This window comes from Bacillus rossius, chromosome 16 (assembly GCF_032445375.1).
Source record: "Bacillus rossius redtenbacheri isolate Brsri chromosome 16, Brsri_v3, whole genome shotgun sequence".
NCBI lineage: Eukaryota > Metazoa > Arthropoda > Insecta > Phasmatodea > Bacillidae > Bacillus > Bacillus rossius.
This window is the reverse complement of record NC_086343.1, coordinates 27,621,674-27,646,777: the sequence shown is the minus strand read 5'-3', so window position 1 is coordinate 27,646,777 and position 25,104 is coordinate 27,621,674. Positions and strand designations below refer to the sequence as shown.

The 25,104-nt window shown below is 37.5% G+C and overlaps 1 protein-coding gene across 2 annotated transcripts in view; it reads left to right on the top strand.

The window, feature by feature from the left end:
* The window catches only part of LOC134540049 (uncharacterized), a 212,193-nt gene that overhangs the window by 118,066 nt on the left and 69,023 nt on the right, over positions 1-25,104 (top strand). For both annotated transcript variants that reach the window (XM_063382494.1, XM_063382493.1), the window contains 11 exons: positions 308-547; positions 2,085-2,283; positions 6,142-6,347; positions 10,107-10,256; positions 11,162-11,330; positions 12,670-12,885; positions 14,468-14,576; positions 15,431-15,567; positions 18,888-19,121; positions 21,380-21,561; positions 23,173-23,323. In XM_063382494.1, coding sequence (XP_063238564.1) covers positions 308-547; positions 2,085-2,283; positions 6,142-6,347; positions 10,107-10,256; positions 11,162-11,330; positions 12,670-12,885; positions 14,468-14,576; positions 15,431-15,567; positions 18,888-19,121; positions 21,380-21,561; positions 23,173-23,323 — 1,993 coding nt within the window. The remainder of the gene's footprint in view (positions 1-307; positions 548-2,084; positions 2,284-6,141; positions 6,348-10,106; positions 10,257-11,161; positions 11,331-12,669; positions 12,886-14,467; positions 14,577-15,430; positions 15,568-18,887; positions 19,122-21,379; positions 21,562-23,172; positions 23,324-25,104) is intronic.

The following is a 25,104-nucleotide window of genomic DNA, read 5'->3' as shown; positions in this document are numbered from 1 at the left end:
GGGGGCAGATCAGTGGTTCTGTTTCCGTGTTTTGTTTATAAACTGTATTTTAGAAGAGCAAAAATGGCCAAAATGCATGTTTTAAAAATAATTTTTAGGTATGAATTTATGCACCAATTAATATTATGGTCAGCACAAAAATCTCGTAGTTGCCTTGACGAGAAGACTATTCGCTAGTTCAGAGCCTTGCTCCTAGAGGTGATGCCGCACTAGAAACACCAGCGAGCGTCACATGCTGCCTAACTAACACAATTACACCCCTGACTAGGTGTAGTTGAAAATCATAATTTTTTACGTTTCTTTTCAGGAAGACTTCGAAAACCGGAATGATGAAGACATTGTTCGACGTGGCGCAACATAGGGGTGAGTTCACGGGCCGGTGGTCGTGGTTCTTCTTGGAGAACATGATGCTGAACGTGCTGACCAGCTACCGGTCGCCGAGCTCCGACAGGCACGCCCGGGCGGAAATGTTCGTCCGGAACCCCAGGAAGTCGTACGAGCAGCTCACCCTCGGATACGACCTCAGCCTCAACCGGGACAGCTGGCAGTACGTGGCGTTCTCTCTGTGCCGGCTCTTCTCCCTGTCGTTATTTTTGCTATTGCGATCTAACATTGGTTCCCCTGCTGTATTCCCGCACGTCTTTTTTACTTTGTGTGTTCTTTTGTTTCTCCGACCTTATAATTCCCATTACTGCAGCCGTCCCCTGTCGCCCTGTCGCTTTTCATGTCTTTGACGATGGGAGCTATTTGATACCTTTGTGGGGATTGGCGGTTAAGGCGTTCTTTAAAAAGCAAATTAAAATGAAGATAAATGTAGTATGGTAAAACCTAATTTTTACGATTACTAATTCTTGTATTTTTTTACTTGCACCATCGTTTTCCTTATAGTATTAATGAATTACTTTCCCGCTTTATGCGAAAGCGGGTTCAATTGCCGACTGGATATAACCCGGGTGTTTCGCAAGTGGGAAACATGACGGTACAGAGAGCTGTTTCTCCTACTGTTTTGGTCAAAAACCCTGTTCCCATTTCACCTCAGTCATCTCAGCAATTTCAGTGGAAGATTAAGCTCAAATTCATGATTCTATTATATGCTGTGCTGGTGAGAACACTGAATTGAGACAGGCCGGCCACTGGTGACTTTTAGAAAAAAATTGTTTGTTTGGCCAAATTTTTTAGTTTTAATTAATTCAAATTGACTTTTAACAGCAGCCATCCTTTTGAAATCATTTAAATGGACTGAAAAAAACACACACGAAGCAGGAAAAAAAAAAATGCTGCTAACCTTTGAATAATTATACCAAAAACAGATGATGCACAACACATACAGTGACAGGGCTATAATCCGAAATTCTATGATTTGCCACATTCTGTAATTCGGCACCAGTTGAGCGCTCGCGACCTGATTTTAGGAGTGGATTGTAGGTGTTGACCTTAGTTGTGTTAATACCCTGCCTGTGCTTTTAGCTCGCGCAGAGCTTATTTTTACTGTCAGTTTCCCTTCCAGTTTCCCTTCCAGTACAGTGTTTCCTGTTTTCTAGGTGGTTACATTTCCGTAATGAGTTTTTGAAGAAGAGATCTGAATCGTGGACGCAACATGATGTCAGTCTTTTTTTTTTTTTTAAACCGTAACACTCATCTGCATTAACTTTCTTGAGCATCTTATTAAAACTTGTTTTCAAATGTGATTGCACTGTATATAAGTTTCTTAAGTGTCCTAGTTGAAATCGTGCTGGATATACGGCCTTGTGATTGTACTGTATATAAATTTAAGTGTCCTAGTTGAAATCGTGCTGGATAAACGGCCTTGTGATTGCACTGTATATAAATTTAAGTGTCCTAGTTGAAATTGTGCTGGATAAACGGCCTTGTGATTGTACTGTATATAAATTTAAGTGTCCTAGTTGAAATCGTGCTGGATAAACGGCCTTGTGATTGCACTGTATATAAATTTAAGTGTCCTAGTTGAAATCGTGCTGGATAAACGGCCTTGTGATTGCACTGTATATAAATTTAAGTGTCCTAGTTGAAATCGTGCTGGATAAACGGCAGTGTACGCTGGAGAGTGGCGCCTGTCCCCCCAGGGCCGGGGCCAACTGCTCGATGAGGCTCGTCTCGAGCAGCGACGTGTCGGCGACGGTGAACCTGAAGCTGCCGCCGCCCGGGCCGGAGGTGCACTCGGCCCACGGGGAGCTGCGCTACTCCAAGGACTTCTCCCGGGTCTTCCAGGACGCGTGGTACCGCGCCTACAACGCCCGGATCAAGTACCAGCTGACGGGAGAGGTAGCGTGTCGTCGTGCTTCGCTCTCGGGGCCTCCCGGCGAGGCAGCGGCGAATGCAAAACATTTGTTCGGGGGTGTATTAAAAAAAAATAGCACATGATCACTAGAGCCACGGAAATTTCGCGGATTCATTTGGTCGCAAGCTGGAATGCGAACCTCCACACTGTCGCACTGTGTTCGTGATTGGACCGGCAGTTGTCTGGACACGCCCCCCTATACGACCGTGAAACAACAATGTCCAGCTAGGAGAGATTTAAGCGAGTCAGGTAGTGTCAAATAACAAGGATAAATATGTTCTCGCTAAGAAATCAACCAATGGGAAAGTAAACATGGGTCGAGCACACCTATGCTATAACTTTGAATTCTATCCTGAGGCCAGAGGAATCCGCGAAATTTCCGGGACTCTAATGATCACACGTCAACAATCATGGGCTGTGGACTGTTTTGCGTCATCATTCTGAACTTGCGCATCACTTCCTGTGCAGTTTTTTGTTTTTTTACTTGCAGGTGTTGTAACAACACTCCTCGCATCACCCAAAATAATGTATTGTCTTCGCTGAGATCTGGCATATGTGTTTGTAACTTGGGAATAGGTAGAAGGGGGTAATATATATCCCCCATACCTCCCCTCTTTACATCGGCACTAATTGGAACCACTAGGTCTCATTTTTCAAGATATCGAATATAATTTATTTTTTTGCTTAATGCAGGAAGGTATAGTAAGCTTAAGGAAAGTGTTTTTAGGTTTGAGATTTAAAATTCATGTTCATTTAACTTTAAATTTTCAGTAAAATAATGTATCTAAAATTATGCTGTTTGTTCAGACAGTTTTTTTTGTTAATTTTTACTCGTATTAATATTGAGTCACCTTTTCCCTTTTAAAATAATATGCAAGTAAACATCATTTTAGGCTTTTCTGAAAACTGATTAATCTTAATAGTCTTGAACATTTGTTATAGTCAAAATAAACTATTAAAAAAATTTAATTACAACTTTTATGAGTATAGTGATTAGAATACAGGATATGTATTTATGTTTTACCCTGCTAATGTGTAAATATTTGAAATGATTGCTTACTATTCTTATTTCATGTGCTTAAATGATGGCATGAATTCTAAGAATAATAGCAAGGAATTGTAGTATAGTTAGAGCTGGGTGGAATCCTGACTTTTCAGGAAAAATGGAAGTGTACCTTTTCCAAAAAGTACGCTCAACAAAATTTCAATGTTACTCCTCTACTGAAATGAAACAGTCCAGGAATGTTTCAGCTCCATGCTTGAATACACTAACTATTCTACATTTAAGTTGTGTTATAAATTACTATTTATTTTTTCCCTTTCAAATAACATATTCAGGGGAAAAAAAATGTTTGTTTGTGATATTGTGGTGAATAACAAAAGTTAAATATTTAAAAATGAGCTAATTTTATTGCTATTTCGCAAAAGATGCTGTATTTTAAAATAATTTTATGGCTATTGCAATATTCAAAGAATTCCATATTATTATTTTGAGGTAGTTTGCAGTTTGTGAAAGTTTCTTTCCATATACTATCATGATAAATATGACAATTTTTTTCTTTGAAATCTATTAAAAATGTTGTAATTTATAATTTTCAAACAATTAATGATCCCACCCTGTTTTTAAAAGAAATTTCTTTTCTCTTCCAAAATTTTTCCAAACATTTTTCTCAATTCTGCTTAGCTTTAGTAACTATTTTATATTTTTGCTATTACTTATACATGTGTTAGAATCTCTAAAATGTATAATTTAAGTTTATTAGCAACCAAAGATTTGAATTGTGTTCATTATTATCTAACATGAAATTACTAGGGCCTGGAATTTTTCGCGATCGCGAATTTCGCGAAAATTTGCGCGAATTTCGCATTGAAACGCGAAAAGTAAGTAATTCGCAAAAACCACAACATTTCTATATTACACTGCGAATATATCCCCGAAAAGTACCGTTACAGTAGAATCCCGCTGATGCGACCCCCCTCTGATGCGTTCATTCCGTTTATACGACCGTTTTTTGAGAAACCGTGAAAAATTTGAGCAGAGAAAGTCGAAAATTTGAGTAAAATCGGCTGAAAAACAAGTCTGTTACACTTTGTTGGGCGCCGTGTGTTCACGTTCATCTTGGCGGGAGCTGTACTGTAAGCAGGCAGGCATACAAAAGACGGCTAAAAATAGATACCACCCCTCTAGACTGTCCACGTGGCAGTGTCTAGCCGAGCTCGGCGCGTCCGCTATCTCACGAAAAGCCGTCTCAGCTGTCATGTTATCTTACCCGCCCGCATGAAAAGCCGCTGTGGTAGCTTCTGCGAGAGCGTAAGAAACTCCTCCGGCCACTCCCAGAGTCAACCCCCCCCCCTTTCCCAACTAACATTACAACACTTTCCCTCCCTTATTTCAACCTTCTGCGTGAGAAACTGTCAGCATCCTCCTCCCCTCTCACACCGCGTGCGACAAAAGCCAGGTTGTATAGTCCATTCTCGGTAAAATAAATATTTTTATGGGCTTATACGACTGTCCTTCGCCGTTAATAAATACTTTATAAGTTTAAGTTATGATACAATTTGTTTATTAGTCACAAAGCAGTTTCTGCTGAAAAATCACTAATACCTCAAATTTTATTGAATAGAAAAATTTAGCAGGGCCGTAAATATATTTATTTTACTGTATACTGTAGTTACTTTTCCGTCTGCATTCCAACGTGTTTTTTTCTTTTCTTTTTTTTACGCTGCGAAGGGACATGGACAAGATAATTGCTTGAGCTGTCAAAATAAACATCGCTGACGGCAAGGGCGGGAGCGCATCCTGTCGGTCTGTCGCTGTGATTACCTACTCCAAAAACATGTCACAGCATTTCAAGATAGCATTGTTCTTATATCTTTCGTTTATAGCCGAATGTTTTATACCTGATCCACACAAGTTCCTTCGCCACGTTTTGAATGAAAATAACCACCAGCTGGCTAGCATAGCCGAACTCGCGTGACACGAATTCACTTAGCGCGAGTATTTATCGGAACCCATTGTTCGAGGTATGCGAGTCCGAGGTGTAATATGAATTTAAAAAGTTGTCATTTTTACACCATAGACTAAGTTTCATGGGAAAGAAAAGATTCCATTGACAAACACCTAAAGTCGGCTAAGCATGTGGCATCGGCAGCCGAAAAAAAAGAAGAAAATTTTTAGTTGCAAACATCTATAGCAACGTGTCTGTTTTGTGTAACTGTTTTGGATTTAATTGGCTGTTATTATGCATAATAGTCTATTCCTAGTATACATGGATTGTTTATTAAATATGTAAACTATTATATTCAATAACTGCACAATTTAGTCAACATTTAAAATACCGGTAAAATTTCCATTGCATAACGAAAATACCGACTTTAAACCACCGCTTTTCTAATTTGAAAGAACCGCTTTTTGCATACTGAAAACACAGAAATTTTCCAGGCCCTAGAAATTACCAAACTTAAATTTTGAATACATCTGTTGTTCAGAATATGAATCATGCCAGTGTATATTTTATTCTATGCGTCAAAAGTTTCAGGAATTCATAATTTTAAGCCAGCGTGACTCATAAATTTTCTAACATTTCTGGTAAACATTTCTATGTGAGGACATCAAAATATGTATTTAAATGCAGTATGTTTATTTTTCCTAGCAAAGGCCATCAAAATGTAATGACAATTTTGCTGAGTAAAGCCAATTTTCGATCTTGAATGATAACTTTTGGATAAACATTAATGTTTCTTTCTATTTGATTGATGAAATTGTTGCATTGGCCTGTGGGTGCACATTTTCTCCTCTCGCTCAGCAAGTAACTGTGACGCCATTCCTTCTTTCCCGCAAGGTGACCAACACGGGGCGCGATTTGGACGCATCCTACGCAGTCACTTGGGGCGCGAAGAGCTTCAGAACCATCAACAACATCGTCAACGTGACTCAGGAAGGAGACCTGTTGGACGTCTCGTACGTGCTGAGGACTCCCAATTATCAGGAGGACACGTTCGTCACCAAGCTGTACCACAACCGCCAAGGCGACAAGCGCAACATCAGGTGACTTAACGACGGCACTTCTTAACCAGGGTGTCCAATTTCTGGTGAAGTCAGGGGATTTACTTTAAAACCAGGGAAAGTCGAGGAAATTCCTCATTGATATTTTGAGGGGGAAATATACTCTGTTATGCCTTCACCCGGACTTTGTAAACATTTTTTTTCTCTCTCCAGAATGTGTTTTAATGCATACCGTGTTTTGTCGCATAATCGCCACACTCGGATAATCGTTGCAGTGTTATTTTAGGCCATCAAAATTTGGCAGGAAAGTAAGAAAAATCCTTGCAAAGCAGTTTCTTAAACCATCAAAATTTAAAGCTTTAAAATTATTTTGTTGATCTAACAGATTACAGTATATACATAAAATAAATTATTATTGATAATTTAAATCATAAACAATTATTATAGGTTGAATATAAAATCAATGTACATATGAATAATTTTGCAGAAAACAAATTTAAGTGTCTCAATAATACATCAGCTTAGCCTCATACATCTTACTATTTTTCTGTAAAGTTTTTTCTGTTAATGAGTCCCACGTGGTGTAGGCCTATCTGTTGTTCACAAATAATTAAAAAAAAAAATATCAAATTGCAATGTGGATTAAATATTGAATTATTTACAAATATCAAATACTTTTCGAGTATTGGCAGACCCCGTACTGATTGTGTTGGGGTGATTCTTACTTCAGAGTAACGGCATGGTTTCAGCATGCACCTGGAGGTTATGTGAGCATGAGAACTAACATGAATTCCCTTTACCCAGCAACAGGGATGTAACAAAGAATGTATTAAAAAAAATATATATGCATTTTTTGTGTACCTGTTTAGTAGTAAATGTATAGTATTACAGTAGAACCCTGTTATAATGTTTTTCAAGGGAGCACAAGAAAAAAACATTATAAGCAGGAAAACGTTATAAGCAGGAAATCTCAATTTAGCACTTAACAATGTTCGAGCTTTGTACCAATGGACTTACCAAGCTATGTAAACAACTTTAATGTTAAAACCAAAGATAGTATACTTGATATATGAATTTTCTGAAACAAGCCAACAATTTTTCAACTTCGTCTTGTTCCCTGGTTAAATTTTGTTTGTCTTTAAAGATACACTGCCACATTTTTTGTAATATTGTCTCACGATTCATGATGACAACATTAAGAGTGAGAACGTCTACTCCTTCGCCACCTGAAAATGTTTAGTTTTGGGATTCCTACGTATGAATGGAAAAAAAATTATGTGTAAGCAATAGAAAAAACTTTTAGTTATGCCCGCGCTCAATGGTTGGCAACTTAAATATCGTAGGACTATGTACGTGCATCTGAATACCCACTGGAATGGCAAGGAAGAGAAGAGTTGACTAAGGGTGCCAACTGACACGTAATTATGAACATTGTGTACCTTCCGTATATTGCATAAAATTGTATTTTAACAAACTTCATGTATTGTATGGCAGTGATTGTAAACATAAACATACATAAAGGAAACTTTTTTTTGTAAGTGTTGGAATAATTTGGTTTAAAAACATTTTTCCCCATTTATTGAGTGTTAGAAAGCAAACATTATAAGCAGGAAATTACACTATTTATGAACGTTATATGCAGGAAATAAATACATTGTCCTTATGGGGGAAATATTGGGACTTTAAAAATATGACATTATAAGCAGGAAAACATTATATGCAGGAACATTATTTCAGGGTTCTACTGTATTTACATCACAGGATTTTGTACAGCGGTTTGGATGAAAATCAAAAGATGATATTTTGGTTTCAACAGTTTTTAGATCATAACAATTTTTATTGATCTATTTTAAAAAAAAATGTGAAAGAGTCTTCCAGTCCTCGGCAAATATGTGTAAAATCTAACCTCAGTAACTCCAAATTCATGTGATCTCATGTTGTAAATATTGCAAATAAACTTTCAATACGAAATTCGGACACAAATTTTAACATAGTGCTGAGTGTGATAAATCAGCTACATCAACTATCGAATCATTCAATTTGCAGAGTGAAAGGTTTAACTATATAATGAAATGGCATTGATAAAAGCATAACAGCCTCGAAAAATTTATAAACCCTGGCTTTGGACCTGATTTTTGAATTTTATTGAAATGCTGCCCGTCTTGTTAAAATTCGTTAAACATTAAATACTATAAAATTTCCCTTTGGCTTTGTGAACTTTTGGTTTGCGCCACCCGCCATAGATGGCAGCACCGTGGTTGCACATTTATGCTCCATGCGATTTCTGTGCCGTTCATAAAATCACCCCTATCAAATGCCATATACTGAGAGCTAAGATGTTACACATAAATTATTTTGGTTTAATGGAATGCTGGAAAGTTAATGATGACTGCCAGCTGCAATATTTAACCCTGTGAAGTTATTGCCATTTGGCATTGAACTCATGTTTGAGAATGACTACAACTTCATAATAATAATATTAAAAGACACCAATTTGTATAGTCCTTGTTACTCTCTTAATGTGTGATCTATGCTGTAACATAGGCAATTTTTTTTTTCAATATGAAATGATAAATAATTGTAATGCTCTAAAAACCTTTTTTCCATTCTTGCTTGTCTCTCTTGAAGTGAAGGTACCTGAAAAATTAATGGGCACCAAACCATTTGCATGCTGTCTCATTCATATATTGGAGACAATTCTGTGTGTTGAGATTTTTTTACTTGGGTGTTAAGGTATGATGTTGCAGAACACAAATGCATGTTGAAAGCACTTGATAACATTTATTTTCCATACATCATGCCACACCATTAACCATAACCGGAACTGACGTTCACCTGTTGTCATCAGTCATGCCAACCACCACCAGCAAGGCAGATGTACAACAGAGATTGGGCGAAAATGGCCAGTGAGGATCACACTACCGTGTTTTCTCGCATAATTGTCGCACATTTTATCCTAAAATCAAGTTTAAAAAGTAAGGGTGCGACGATTATGCGGAAAAAAATAATTTCTTAGGTAAAGTTATTCATAAAAAAAACCCGTTCATGGAAAGTACGTTTATTTAAAAAAAAAAGGTGGAGTATACAAGAGCACGCCAAACAATTTATATTAATAATTCATTAAACAAAAGCCTTTATTCAACTTTAAATAGAAAACCCAAACTGTAATGCGAACGCAAGCCACTTGAATCTGCGACGTGAGCTAATGCGTAACTATTGCCGTAGTACACATTTACCATGAAAAAATGCGAGCCATCAAATGTAGTTAACTCGGCACTCGACAGAGAGCGCGCGCTGCATGCAATCAGCGCGCTCTATACGGGAAGCAACATAATCAAACATGAATGATGCCAGCTCGCGCTGGCTACACGTTCATAAGCGGTAGGCCTACACCGCGGCGACGCAGATGGTTAGATAAAGGAAATAATGTTTAAAAATGTATTTAAAAGAAAATTAACACGTCAGACAACTTTGTATTTCCATTAATTAAATAAGTAAGTGGCAATGTCCGTATAAATATTAGATTTCTACTTTAAAATACATCGTTTTATACGGAAAGTATACCTACGCATCTAATAGCGGGACCAAAAACATCATTCAACGTTTAAGCGAGAAGTTTTCTTATCCCAATTTTGACGGCCTAAAATGTAGGTGCGACGATTATGCGCGTGCGACGATTAAGCGATAAAAGAGGGTAGTCAAATAGTAATGAGCGTGCTGTTGGATGGCCGTAGCGTTAGCCAAGGCCCTGCCTGGTGTTCAGTTCTCATGTCAGCGCGCTGATTATCGGACCGGTTGCAGAGCGAACGTGTACTGCCCCTCGAGCAACCCGTTCCTGACGGCGCTCGTCAACTACAAGAACCTCGGCAACATGGACGGGATGGTGAAGACCAACACCCCGGTCGAAGCCTTGTCCCACGTCGGAGTCAACTTCAGAACCTTGACGCAGCTGTGAGTGAGCATGTACAGCTTTCTGCTGCTGAAGTTGTTACATGTGTGAATGCACGCAGGTATTCTGAAATCATGCACTGTTTTTTTTTTTTTTTGGTAACTTATTTCTTTGTTTGAAAGTTCCACGCAGTCGAAGAGCTATCCTTTACAACTTCCCTAACGTCATGAGGGGTAAAGCTGTGAAAAGAGGCACTAATTGTGCTTCCCAGCCTAATCATGCAGTCATGTTGTTTTCCCACCGACACAAAAGGCTCCCGGCAGGAGTTTTAAACGTCCTAATGATCCAACATGCAAATTGGCGAAAACAGCTTCCTCTAATTTTTTTATCATTTCAGTTTTCATGCATTATATTACATACTATTTTAATTTCTAATAGTTTCAACAAGTGGATATATGTAGTGTGTAAAGAAATCTTTTTAGAAGTTCAAGTTGTTTTTACGTATAAGTATGTTTGGCAAGAAATATTTAAAAATTACTTGCCTTCGCGACAGTCGGCAAGCCTTGGATGGACTCGGCTCACTCCTCTTTTCGAGATTCGAGAAGGGTGGCGAGCAGCGCGGGAGTGCGGCGGATTGCCAGCCTTCAGGCGCTGGCAAGGTCTCACGTGCACGTAGAGCATTGCGGCAGGGGAACTGAAGTCGGTGCCCTTTGATTGAGACACTTGAGACACGGGCATGCGACAGAGTGTTCATGATTATGATCACTTGGGACACCTATTTCAGTTTAAAAATTACGCTTAGTAAATATCCTATGAGAGAAATTTTTACCCAATAAAAAATGCATAGAGATTTGTTGGAAAAATTTTTTCCCGAAATTCTCTGAACACAACCATCATTGCGTGCGAGGCAGAGCTTCAACAAATGTGCGAGCAACCACGGAGGAGGTGGTGGTGGTGAATGTTGCAGCGGCGAGAACCAGAGATACGCGGAGGTGTTCTGGCCAAACAACACAGCCTTGCTGGACTCCCGCTACACCTACGACAAGACCAACACGGAGACCTCCATCGTCGGCTCGGCGGTGGTGGAGATACCAGTGGCCACGCGGCACATCGCCCGGGTGGAGTACGACTACAAGGTACCCGCGGCCGAGCGTTCGATACGCTGGCTTGTCGTAACGTAGAGGAGGGCGATAGTCAGCGGATGTTGAGCCAAGGTTCAGGGTCGTAGAAGGCTACCTTACCCTTACATGGGTAGTGTGAATCTTTTTACTGTATTTATGTTTTGGTTTTTTTTTGTATCTGTCCCACATTACATGAATAATAAAATTATATATGCATAAGAGATCGTCAGTAGTGAAATCTCTAATTATTTCTTTTTGTTATCTAACTGGTAACATGTACATGTTTTTTTTTTGGTATGACTGTTTTCTTTGTATTATTGTACCAATAAATATGCTACAAATTTTAACTGTTTTACAGTAGTTAAATTTCTTAAAAACAAAACATATCTCCAAGCCTTTTTGGAACTTTGAGAGGGACAGTACCACAGTGCCAACTGTTGTTGTGAAACTGAACTTGATTAACAGCATGTGTAGTGTGATTGGTTTTGCTACGCCTGTGCAAATCATACAAAAATACAAATAATTTACTGCTCATATTTGATTGTTTCAATAATTATATTTTTAAATTAAAGTATAGACAGTTGCGTTTTAAGTGTAAAAAGCTGTTGCATATTACCTGATGTAACTATCAGCATTAAGGTTAATACGTAGTCATTGTGTGCGATGTAAATGTGTGCGTACCCAGTTTCAGTATTATTAATGGGCCTGAAGTAATGAGCCTCACCTTATTTAATCACGTGCTGCTCAGTGAACAGCAGAATGGCTAAAGCTCAGTTAAAGGGACAGTTTGGAATCCGTATATTTTTTCAATAATCTGAAAGCAAGAGAAAGATTAAACAGTTTGCTACCGCTGCAAAACTGAATTGCAGAAAAAAACATGAAAGCACTTCTTTTATAGGTGTGATTTATCATGTATAGCTTTTTGTGTAATATATTTATTGCATTCAAACAAAATATTACTTATAAACCATCATAAAATTTGTTTCAAAATATATATTTTTTTATTGAACTGGACAATCTGCAAACTTTAAATATTTTGTCGAGCTGAAAGTAATTGAAGAATAAGCAGGAAAACTGAGTTGAAAATAACATGAAAATACTGCTTATATAGCTGTAATTTATTATTCATAACTATTCATGAAAATTATTTATTTGATTTAAAAAAATAAATTACTTTTGAACCATCATAAAAATTATTATTATTTTTTATTTTTTTTTATTTTTGATAATTTTATTTGTTACTTGTGTCTGAGACTATTTTGATAGTTGGTTTTTTAATTTGCTTCAAACTACAAAGCTGACGTAGGTTTCGCCGTCAGGGTGCGTTGCGCGACACGTGAGCGCTGTGTCACAGGAGAAGCCGCTCAACACGACGGGGCACGCCTCCGTCGAGTACAACGGGGACCGGTTCGTGGAGGCCAAGTACAGGTGCGACTCGGAGTCGTCGGCGGGGTTCGAGAAGGACGTCGTGAACGTGGAGGTGGAGAACGGCTTCACTCCCGTCGGCATATTCTACGTGCACCAGTTGGAGTACAGCGCGGGCGTGGCGGGCTCGAACCTCCCCACCACGGTGAGCTGCGGTCTCCGCCCCGCGGAGCATGAGGAACACAGCGAGATCACTTTTACTCTTTTTGACGTGACTATGTATAATAAAACGATGAACGCCGGCTGCACGCACGAAAAAGGATGACTCATTGTCCCGTTACGCACATTGTCCCATTACGCTCATTGTACGCTTGCGCCGCATCTATCTCTCTTCCACTCGATTGGAACAACCATCGATTTGACTTTTTCGAGGCACATTAAACTTGAAACACTCCCATCCGTTTCCTACTTTTCCTATCATTGTCCTATCCTTAACAGAATAACACAGATTGGAAGAAGTTAAATAGCGAACATGTATAAAGGTTATAGTTAAAATAATCTTTTCGTTAAAGTAATAAACATATTTGAATTAATGAGTGCAAATAAAAGTAAATTTATGAATTAAATTGTAGATTTCATTTCACTCCTTCTTTGTATCCATACAAAATAGTGATAATTCAATAAATACAATTCAATTTTATTAATAAAAGTATGCAATCATTTCATCAATGTTTTATTATGACGTTGTCACGTTAAACTATCGTCCGTAAACCGACTTTACAGACAACCAATTTTTTTTTCTGCGGAAATAGGAAATGCAGCCCTTACACAGAAAGTGTAGCAGTCAGCACAGAGCATTCCAGGGTTGCTCACAAAAACAACAACACGGAGAAATAGAATGCAATACGTAAATACGCGTTTCTAAGGAGAAAAATACACGTCATGATTCAACAGATTGGATCACCGAATAAAAACTAGTTCGACCATAGACATGCATTGCAGCGTAGGGAAACACCCGATTCAACAAGAGCCGCGTTCCGCAAGTAAGCGATATTTCACACAGTCAAGATAGTTTGAATAACGTAGTTTGTATATTCGTCAACTGAAATGGACACTTTACAAGGTGGTCACCTAAAATCTCAGATGAAATTCCCTCACTTTTCCAGGTTTTCCCTGACCAGATTATGTTTATAATTTTAATTTTATATATTTTAGTATAACAATAACATATTAATTGTATGATTTTTGATGAAGATTATTATACACATAAAAAAAAAAGGGGCAAGTTAAATATTAAAAAATTAAAATGTTTCCTTAGGAATTGACAAAGCGTGTTTGAAAGGGTTTTGATAGAAAAAAAATACAGCAGAACCATACATGCAGTATCCCATATCCTCAACAATAGGTAGCACTAGCTGTCCAGATCTACAATCATCCATCAGTTATTGAAAACATATTCATTTAAATAAAATGAAATGCAATCTACTTAGGACAGTTTAATGTTACAGTTACATTCAGCAGTCTTAGTTTATATTTTGTGGAAAATAACATTTATATGAATTTCTTTACTGTAAAAATTACTTTGTTTCAAAATGTGTTATTAAAATTTATTAGTAACGTTTCATTGAAGAAAATGGGTATAGATTGGGTTTATTAAAAAGTTCAGTTCTTTATTTACAACAGTTTAGAAGTAATTTGTAATAGTAATTATGTTGCCAAATGTTTTCAAAACTATGGATCGTGGCATTAAGGCTGTTTTCAGCGTAACAATCAAGTTCTGTTTTCAGGATAAGAAGCATGTGGAAGTCTTCAAGTTGCGTGACAAGAAGAGCTTCAATTTGACGGGCGAGTTGGATGTTAGGAGTTTCCTCACTGGGAAAAACATAACTATTAAAGGTTAGTAGCTTGAACAAAAAAAAACTGAGTTGCTGATATGGTTCATCTCTATCTGCAACATTTGCCTGTGGATTGGTTTATCTCGATCTGCCACATTTGTCTGTGGATTTAAGTTTTATGCTGAAGCCGAAATATAAATCTTTTGTGACAATCACAAGAAAAATATTGCAAAAGTTGTAAAATATGTAACATTTGAACCTCACTTAAACTCATGTTGTCATATTGACCAGGAAATTTCTTGTGTGTTTTGTTTAAACATTCAATGGTTGAATCATTCTTAAATGTAATTTTTGTTGCAGAAATTGCATGTGGGCTATACTTAAGTTTTATTAACATCAAACGTTCTGCAAAATGCACATCACAATAACTAGGCTATTATAAACAGTAGTAGATACAAAGTGTGGTTGCCCAAGAATACAGTGAAAATAGACACCATTTGAGTCTGGTGATACTGGTACGAGTCACGAGCTGAAGCTAGGCAGTGTCGTAGCCAATGGTAGCGTTAAACAAGTTAACTGAGTTGAGTACCCTTATACTAAAAATGTAAATGTTTTGCATCTTCATTCGCATGTAGCCTGTACACTCGTGACAGTTGTACCTTGTTGGAGAGTAAAAATCCTAGTTAGGTATATAAGGTGTTTGTGTTCTATTAGGTACTATGTTACAATTTTATATGTACTTGCAGTGCTGATTCAAGATGTCAGGTTTTTGCAGCTCCATAGATTCCACGAAAGCAGATATCATCAATGAAAGTGTTAACCTTAGCTGGAGCAATCTCCTAGGCTGATGTGATGTTCCGGTCGGAGGGTGGAAGCGGTGATGACTTTTCTAAGCAGACACCTGATGCTCCTCAGCGTTCCACGTGAACAAGATGGCCAAGTTCAGCACGGAGTACGAGTACCTGGACCAGGAGTACCGGCAGAAGTCCCGGTGCGACCTGGCGCCCCACGTGTGGGCCAGCTACGACTTGAAGATCCTCAACAAGACCAAGGTGCGGCTTCATTTCAGCAAATCCTGTTTTTCCTATCACTCATTTGAATGGAACATCAAATTATTCACGAATAATGAACATTTTTCGATTCTTGCAGTTGGTAAAATTTATTTAAAACAATTTTAATGATGTGTGACACACTATAATCTTGATTTGTAAGTGGAACATAAATGTTCATGTAAAATTTGTACATTTACATTAACATAACTGTATCATCACAAAATTACTGTCCGCAGTAACAATGGATTTTGATTCTTACCCGGGCATTTATGCTTTGTGTTGCCCCAGTACCTCCAATATAGTAGAAGTTGTTTGTAAACCGTTCCCTGAATAGCTTTTCTTATACTTCACACAGTAGCCAAAAGAAAATTCTGGTGAAAAATAAAGTAAACTGAAACCATATAGAGTGACGTAAATTGCAAGAACATAATGAAACGTGGCAGTGCGTTTTCTTGAACCAGAAAAAATCTAAGTTTGAAAAATATTTTGTGAACCAACTATATATGTACATAAAAATAGAGTACATTTAATAATTTTTGATTATTATTATAAATAATTTTGTTGCATGTAAAAAAAAATTATGAATAATGCTGCAGATACCAAATATGTGAAAATTTTTTACATGTGCACTAAATTGCACTAAATGTGTTCTTTTTCTCCTCAAGAATAGACACAGAATTCAGTAATGTCAGTAATGTCAGTGCGTTGATAAAGTATAGTAAAGATTAAGTAAGGAATGGGTCTGTAAAATCCTCAAATTCCACCAAATCTCTTGTATTCAAACCATTAGATATTCAAGGAAAATGATTCTAAGAAAAATATCGGTGTGAGTTTAGTAAATTCAAAAATTTTATGCTGGCAGCTCTTAAGTTTACTAGGCTATGTTATGTTTATCTTTGCTTGTACTTATTCAGTTACCGTTCCTCAAAAAAGTATACTTTTAATAAAATTAAAATAGATATCATGTAAGAACCATGACCTCTGACTAGCTCAAGATTGCACAAACATAAAAACACTTGAAAAATTTAGATGAGTACAGAGAATCATTTGGAATATTACTTTTTGAGGTTGAATTTGTTTACTTTGAAAATTATTTTGCGTAAATAAAATAATTCACAAAATAAAAGTGTATCGATAAATTTTTTTCCTTTATCAAACATTAAACATGGCCACCATTTTTGCGCAGTAATCTTTGTAACAAGTTATAAATAGTATCCGGCTAAAATAACGATTTTTCCTGCACAAACATAAACACTTGATGAATATCTCAACATCTATTGCAGTTAGTTGGCTGTAAAACTCGATTAATAGTTATGAAATTATTTGAAAACTGTTACTCCTTGAATTTAAGTAAAACAACTATTTTCCAGTGATTGTCTGGTCAGAGAGTTCATCCACGGTTATGGTGAATGTCTCTGTCTCTCTCTAACATGGGAAACTATAAATTATCTTCCTTAATTTCGGCGCCTCAGCGTCGCATCTCTATCTTTCTTCCTTTCACAGACCCCACCGTCCGATATTCTATCACTAATGCACCACAAACACATACAAACAAGTTATAGCTAGGAAAATAATATTTAAAAGGAATCAAATACTGCAGTTCACACTTACATACATTTAACCTAGCAAAAATTGTGATATTTACTAAAAATACTTTTAAAAGGCTTTTTTTTTAAAATATAATTGTTAAATATAAAAATTACTACAAAATTCTAAATTATAAAATATAAATATGAAACTAGGTCACCATGACATTGAACTACCTATTCAGTTGATCCTTTTGAATGACAAAAGATAATATTTATTTTTTTTAAAAAAAATACTCATGAAATCTGGGGAAGTCAGGGAACATTAGGCACATCTTTACATAAATAAATAAAAAAAGAAAAAACACTGCACCACTTCTCAAAATGAATATGTTCAACACTCTGGCATGACATTTACTTAACAAATTGTTTAATTAAATCCTGCTGTCACTTGCAACGCATAGTGCAAATGGCAGAGAGACCATTGTCTGCTTGGAGTGACCTTAGATTTACCGCAAACTGCTCCAACTGGGCCTACGTTGCAGTTGTGATCATTAAATTCTAATTGAAAACAATGTCTGAAAAATTGTACAGCCTTACCCAGAACACACACGTGAAGTTCTTCTCTTCACTTCATTAATATGTATGTTAGCCTGGTGAGCCTCCCCTCACGCTCCTAGTCACGCAGTTGCCCAGGTACGGACTAACTTGGCGACCTACGACGCCAGCTTCATGCCAGCCTGAAGGAGCTGGACTTGTGACGCCATCAGCAGCCAATCACAGAGCAGCTTACTCTTTCCCACCAATGACACAGCATTACACACAGACAAATCAGCCAATACTGATGCATGGCTACGGCATTTCAACCAAATCCCGAGAGTCATTCCCACACTTATAGTATCACACAACTGTCACTGTCTCTTTCTTATTCTTTCCTGATTTCGTTGTCATGAGGTGTTGCATCATCTTACTTTCATACAAAAAACCATAGCAAAAATACAAAAGAAAATCATAAAGCACATAAAAAACAAAAAACTCAAATGAGTATGCAAAAAATAAAAAATAAAAATATGATAGCACAATAAAAAATGAAATAAATAAGCGAAAACCTAGTCAAACACTCTTGCTAGTTATTTGTAGCCATTGAATGCTTCAAAAGGCTTGTAGCTAGATGCATCCCCAGTAACATTCCTCCCTCTCTTTCACACTCTCATGCCTGTTTCCTGCTTAGTTTGTGTCCATCGTTGATGCAGCATCTCGGCTACATTCCGGGACGTAATGCTATCGTAATTATTTGTCTGCCCATCAGGGGCGTAGCCAGGGGGGGTTTTAGGGGTTCAACACACCCCCCCCCACTCTTAGCACCAAATCTTTAATTAATTTCTTATTCATCACTCAAACAAATTCCATATTAAAATTAATAAAATTTTTACCATTACAATATTTAAATTTAAGAACCGAAAACTGCTAAAATAGCACTATTTTACACCTTAAAATCCAAATTTTCCCAGAGGAGGACCCCCGGACCCACCGCTTTAATAAGGGGGGGGGGGGGGCATGCTTCTTAACACCCCCCATACACAAATCCTGGCTACGTCACTGCTGCCCATTACCATCATGTCTGCGTGCCCTATACTGTAGATTGACAAGAGTTGTGCTGTCAAATCGCCAGGCTTCGTGTAGGGTCAAACGCGGGATACTCCAGTTTCCCCCACCACTTCTCTCCATCAGCGCTCTATCCTCATCTCATCACCCCTCATGGCCTGTAATGACCACGGCCATGGTTCGCTCCAGGACGACAGGAAGGAGGAGCATCTGGAACTGGACATCTTGTACCCGCGGCGGGACTTCAACATCAAGGGCTACTACCAGCTGACCAAGTACCTGTTCTCATCGGAGGTGTCCTTGGCGTGGGACAAGCTGGTGAGGACCAAGTCCCTGGGCGCGTCCCTCGACTGGAAGAGGCTGAGCGACGGGCAGAACCGGCAGCACGCGGTCGTCAGCATCAAGCACCCGTCCTTCAAGAAGGTCAGCTGCTTCGTCGGGAATTCAGTTTCGTACGGCCCTTTCTTTCTCGCTCGCCATTTATGAGATTTCATTTTCTGGTCAATTCTTTCATTTGAGGGCTTTCCCCCTTATGATTATTACGATAGCACTCTTGTATTTTATGTTGTGTCTCGAATTTTCCCCACAGATATTAACTAAAAATTATCTAATAATATCATAAAATTGGGTCACAATTAGTTATAATGACTTGCTTGACCTTCTACAGCTTTAAAATAACATTTATAAAATATCTGGTGAAGAAAATTGTGACCGAACAAAAATTTCATTGGGGCTTTCGGAATAAATTTACAGGAAAATCCCTTAAATAATATTTAGTCGTATTGACAAGAAAATGAATCAAAGAACTCGGCGTGTGAGACAGAGCATTAATCATAATTAGGGATGGTGATTTTTAATTTTCGCGAAATAGATGCGAAAATGTGCTAAATTATATTTTTTCCACTATAAAATGCACAATCTAGACTATTCCGAGATAAATGCGAAATCAAGGTAAAAAACGTGGATTCGTCTTCACTCTACACAATTTATTTACAGATTGTATTTCGTTTCAGTTCAGTATCAAAAGAAACCATCATTTTATGGCGTATTCAGCACAAGCATCTTATTATCACGTCATTCACAACAACTATTGTTCGTAAATATTGAATGAAAATTGGCCATCCGTGCCTCGCGATTGTAAACAAAGCAAAAAAACAACTAGCTGGAAGTGTGTCCGTCATCCTGCAGAGTACAAGTTTTTAGGCTACCATATTGCGACATCTCTGCTTCGCCGTGCTAACAATTCCCATTTTATGGCTGTGTTTCACGTGAAAGCCGCGTTCTTGTGTAGTCTCTGGAAGGTGGTGTGTTTACAAATACGTGCATACTCGTGAATGTGTTGTATACTGTTATTTTTCATGGTAAAAATGGGACGAAACGTAATTTCCATTCGCGATCACGTAAATGAATACAAAAGTGAACAGTTCTACGAAAGTGATACGAATATTTTAATGTGCAATTTATGTAATCGCCGTCTGGAGCGGAAAAAAAAAAAAGATGTACTTGAAAAGCACATTAAATCTGAGGGCCATCAGGCTGCAAAAAAAAGATTCATCGAGAAATCGGATGAAGGAAAAAAGTTGGAAAAACGGCAAGCAACGGTTTCTGGCATAATCGAAAAGCAAAAGAAGGCGAAAATTGAAAAAAAAAAAAAAAAAAAAATTGAAAAAACGAGTTTTAATAACATTATTTGTGCACTCTACATCAACTATGGCCATGAACACGGCTAAAAAATATTTATTGTAATTTTAAGTATTCAATTTATTGCACTCATAAGTTCTAAAAAGTTGTTTGGGAACCTGCCAAGATAGGCTATCTTTGTATTTGTGCTAGATCTTTATTTCTGTGGTTGTTAATAATTAATATGTGTATTATTTAATGTTTTTTTAAAAATATACTTTTCTTCAGTAATGTAAAATGAGACAATTGGCTAAATCTTGTTTTTAAAAATGCTACAAAATGCTAAATTTTAAATTCAAAATGCTAAATGTTATTATTTTAAATGCTATAAATCACCATCTCTAATCATAATGCAATGTTTTTTGAATATGAGCACTTCTCCTTCATGCTAATTTTCTACCAAAGTGATCTGGATTTGAATCTTGGCAAGTTTTGAAAAGGATTTTTCGTGAGTAGGAAAAGTGACTGTTGTTGCTGTAGGGCCATTGAGTTTCCTCTGGGTGCTCGTGTTTTCCTTCACATGTTCATTTCATTAATGCTTCCTCCTCAGATCATCACCTCTCACTGTCATTTATGTCAATTTATTCAGTCATTTATTCATTAATTCTTGCACTACATATTTTTTTTAGATCTTTCTTTGGAAAAAGTTATCATGAGTTGTTATGATGCAGATTTGAGGTTTCCTCACTTCATCATCATTATGTTAAAATAAATTAAATTTAATAATTTTATCTTCAAACAAATAAGACTTCAGGTTAAAAACGTTACGCCGTACATGTGGCTATTTAAAATCTTGCCAGTGGTGGTAATTATATGGATAGGCCCAACCAAAAAAGTCTCAATTTATTTTATAAAGATCAATAGTGTCAAAAGTACATTTTCTAATTTTTTTGTGCACAAATATATATCTTAAAATTTACAGTTTATGTTTTTAACTATATTGGCCCTGGTTTAACACGCGCGAGATCGTGGAGTAATGAAGCCTGTCTGCTCGTCCCCAGGATGTGACCTTGAACGCACAGTACGTGCGCAACAGCAGGTCCGTCGTGGACCTGTCGTCCAACCTGATCTACTCCTCCGACGACAGGAAGAACTTTGTGCTGACGGGCAGCGTCCAGGACAACTCCGTCCCGCCGCTGAGGAAGTACGACCTGGCCATCGTGGGCAGCCACCCTGAGACACAGTGAGCGTGCAGCTACGGCGGTGATTCGGGTTGAACGTGCATTTGTGTGAATTGATCAAGTATTATTTTTGACGTGACAATGTCTAATAAATCGATGAACGCCGGCTGCACGTACGAAGAAGTGTCCCGTTACGCACATTGTCCCGTTACGCTGTGTCCCGTTACACTCTTTGTACGCTTGCGCCGCATCTATCTCTCTTCCGCTCTATTGGAACAACCATCGATTTGACTTTTTCGAGGCACATTAAACTTGAAACACTCCCATTCGTTTCCTACGTTTCCTATCACCGTCCTATCCTTAACAGAATAACACAGATTGGAAGAAGTTAAATAGCAAACATGTATAAAAGTTATAGTTAAAATAATCTGTTCGTTAAAGTAATAAACATATTTGAATTAATGAGTGCAAATAAAAGTAAATTTATCAATTAAATTGTAGATTTCATTTCACTCCTTCTTTGTATCCATACAAAATAGTGATAATTCAATAAAAATGATTCAATTTTATCCATAAAAGTATGCAATCATTTCATCAATGTTTTGTTATGACGTCACGTTAAACTATCGTCCGTAAACTGACTTTACAGACAACCAATTTTTTTACATAGAAATCTAACTTAACATTTACAAAATTAGCGTCGAAAAGTGTTTGAAACTCTCCACTAGGATGCAGATTCCAAACAGAGGGGAGATTGCTTTTACTCTGTACAGGTCTTAAGTTAGTAAAGGGGCATATATATATTATTAAAATCATTAAAAGTTTTATTCACATAATTTCTATTGGTTTCATTATAACAACAGTGTGGACAAATGCCAAAGACATCAAAAATATAAACGCCTATAGAATGGATACTCGACCATAGAGGCCTTACAAGTATTCTGTACAGAAGACTTGAGGCAGAATAGGTAATATTCATTGCAGATATATACCGCCTCTGGCAGCGAGAAAACTTGGGTTTGGCCCAGAGGGGTGAAATATGTTGAAGTGGTCATGTGACATTAGTGGCAATTGGGGCATTCGCATCCCTCCCCTCTCATAAACTTTTTTTCTCTACAGAACAAAAAAAAATTGCGAGAGTACAAAAAATAATCCACAGATCTAGTTTAATAGTGACTCAAAATTGACAGAACTGTATTAAAATAGTCTTTTGAGGAGTTGTTGACTCCCCATTCAACTGGGAGGGTATTCTGTAACACCCAAAACACTCAGATATCTTTGAAAGATTTGTGCAATGGGAGTGCATGACTTGATGTAAGCTTTTCGACATTGCTTAGCTGTAGAGACTTCTTTTGGACAAGATAAATGCAATAATTCAATTATTGAAATCTTTAGTATTAAGGATGGACTGGATTTCAAGCTGTAGTGCCAAATATTTCATTGTTCAAATGTGATTTTTGACAGTGATATGCGGCGATTATTTCACTCGGTAGCTTTCGGCCGGCTTCCCGGGTTATTTGTCGAGCCTGTTCGCCGTTGACCGGGGATTTGACTGTGAGTCCCCTAGGAATGACTCCCTTACCGCGACATTTTACAGAGAAAAGTCAAGTTGCCAAGCAATGGTGTATGTCCGAAAGCTTACATCAAGCCAAACCCTGCGTGTCTGGTTGCAGCCTGGACATGAAGCTGAAGAGCGCCGCGCAGTGGGACGGCCACGTGTACAAGGCTCACGGCACGGCGCACTACAAGCGCACGTACTTGCCGCTGCAGAAGGGCGAGTTCCTGCTGCTGCTGGACAAGCTGGAGAAGGAATTCGAGTTTGAGGTGCGGAACCCAGTCTTTTACCATCGCACGTATTGCTCATTTACTTAAAGGGTCTCTCTCACCTACCTTCACCACATTTGGTGTGCAAATTACAGTGTTTTCTCGTATAATTGTCGCACATTTTATTCTAAAATCGAGTTTGAAAATTAGGGGTGCAACCAATATGCGGAAACAAATTTTTTTGTTAGGTAAAGATATTCATAAAAAAAAGTTCATGGGAAGTACGTTTATTTAAAAAAAGGTAGAGTATACAAGAGCACGCCAAACAATCTATATTAATAATTCCTTAAACAAAAACATTTCTTCAACTTTAAATAGAAAAACCAAAACTCTAACGCGAACGCAAGCCACTTAAATCTGACGTGAACTAACGTGTTGTAGTACACACTTGCCACGAAAGAATGCGAGCTATCAAATGTAGTTAACTCGGCACCTGACAGAAAGCGTGTGCGTGGCATCCAATCGGCGAGATATCAATATTCGACTACGTGCGCACGCTCTATATGGAAAGCAATATAACCAAACATAATGATGCGCTGGCTACATTTTTATAAGCGGTACGCCGCGGCAACGCACACAACCAGATAAAGGAAATAACGTTTAAAAACGTCTTTATAAAAAAATTTACACGTAAAACAACTTTGTATTTCCGTTAATTTAGTAAGTAAGTGGTAATGACCGAATAAATATTAGATTTCTACTTTAAAATACATAGTTTTATACGGAAAATATACCTACACAAAGCGCTCGGCATCTACTAGCGGGACCAAAAACATCATGCGACGTTTACACGAGAAGTTTTTTTATCCCAATTTTGACAGCCTAAAATATGGTTGCGACGATTACGTGCGTGCGACCAATGTGTGATGAAACACGGTATGAACAGCAAAAGTTATGTGAGTAGCATCTGCTTACGAAAAGCATTTAACAATGTGTTGAAGTTGGAATATTAGTTCTTTTCCCGGATTTCGTTTTAAAACTTTGTTTGCTTGTTGAGTGAAAAGGGCTAAAAATATAATTTTTGGTATGAAAGTTCTCAGTAAATATTCCGGAAAGCACGATTGTTCCATGCATCACAATATAATTTTCATTCCCACACAATAAAATGTTTCGATCACCGCTCAGACTCATTCTTCCGTATTATAGGAGCGTTGACAAGGATGGAGTAAATGGGATCGCAACTTGGGCAAGTATCTGGATCGATCAATTAATCAGTTAAATGGAGAGACCAAAATTTTGAAAAAAAGTGACAGGATCCATGCTGTTACTTGCTGTTAGTTGCTGTCCCATTTACTCTACCCGTGTAAACGCTACTGTGTGACAAGAAGACTGCACGAGTTCATAGTCTTGTGCTGGGAGGTGACACCGTACTAGAATCACCAGCGAGCATCGCACTCATCATTCCTCCTCACTTCACAAATACACCCTTTAAGGCTAAAGAATCGATTCCACATGCTGTATTGGTTATTTTTTTTATTTTTTTGGCATTTCTATTATTTGAAGGTTTTTTTTTTTCAATACATTTATCAAATAGCTGTTTTGAATTTTATGTTTAGTCCAAAATTTGTTCTATGGGTATTTCCTAAATATTATCTAATAGCTGCAAAATGTCAAAAATGTTTTCAAATTGCACAATCTTTTACAGCTTGAAAATAACATTTTAATAAATATATGGTTGGAAAATTTTTTGACCCAAGAAAAAAATGCAAAGGCATTATTGGAAGAATGTATTCAAACAATAATCCCTTAGTTATTATTAATGACAAAAAAAAACAACAGAA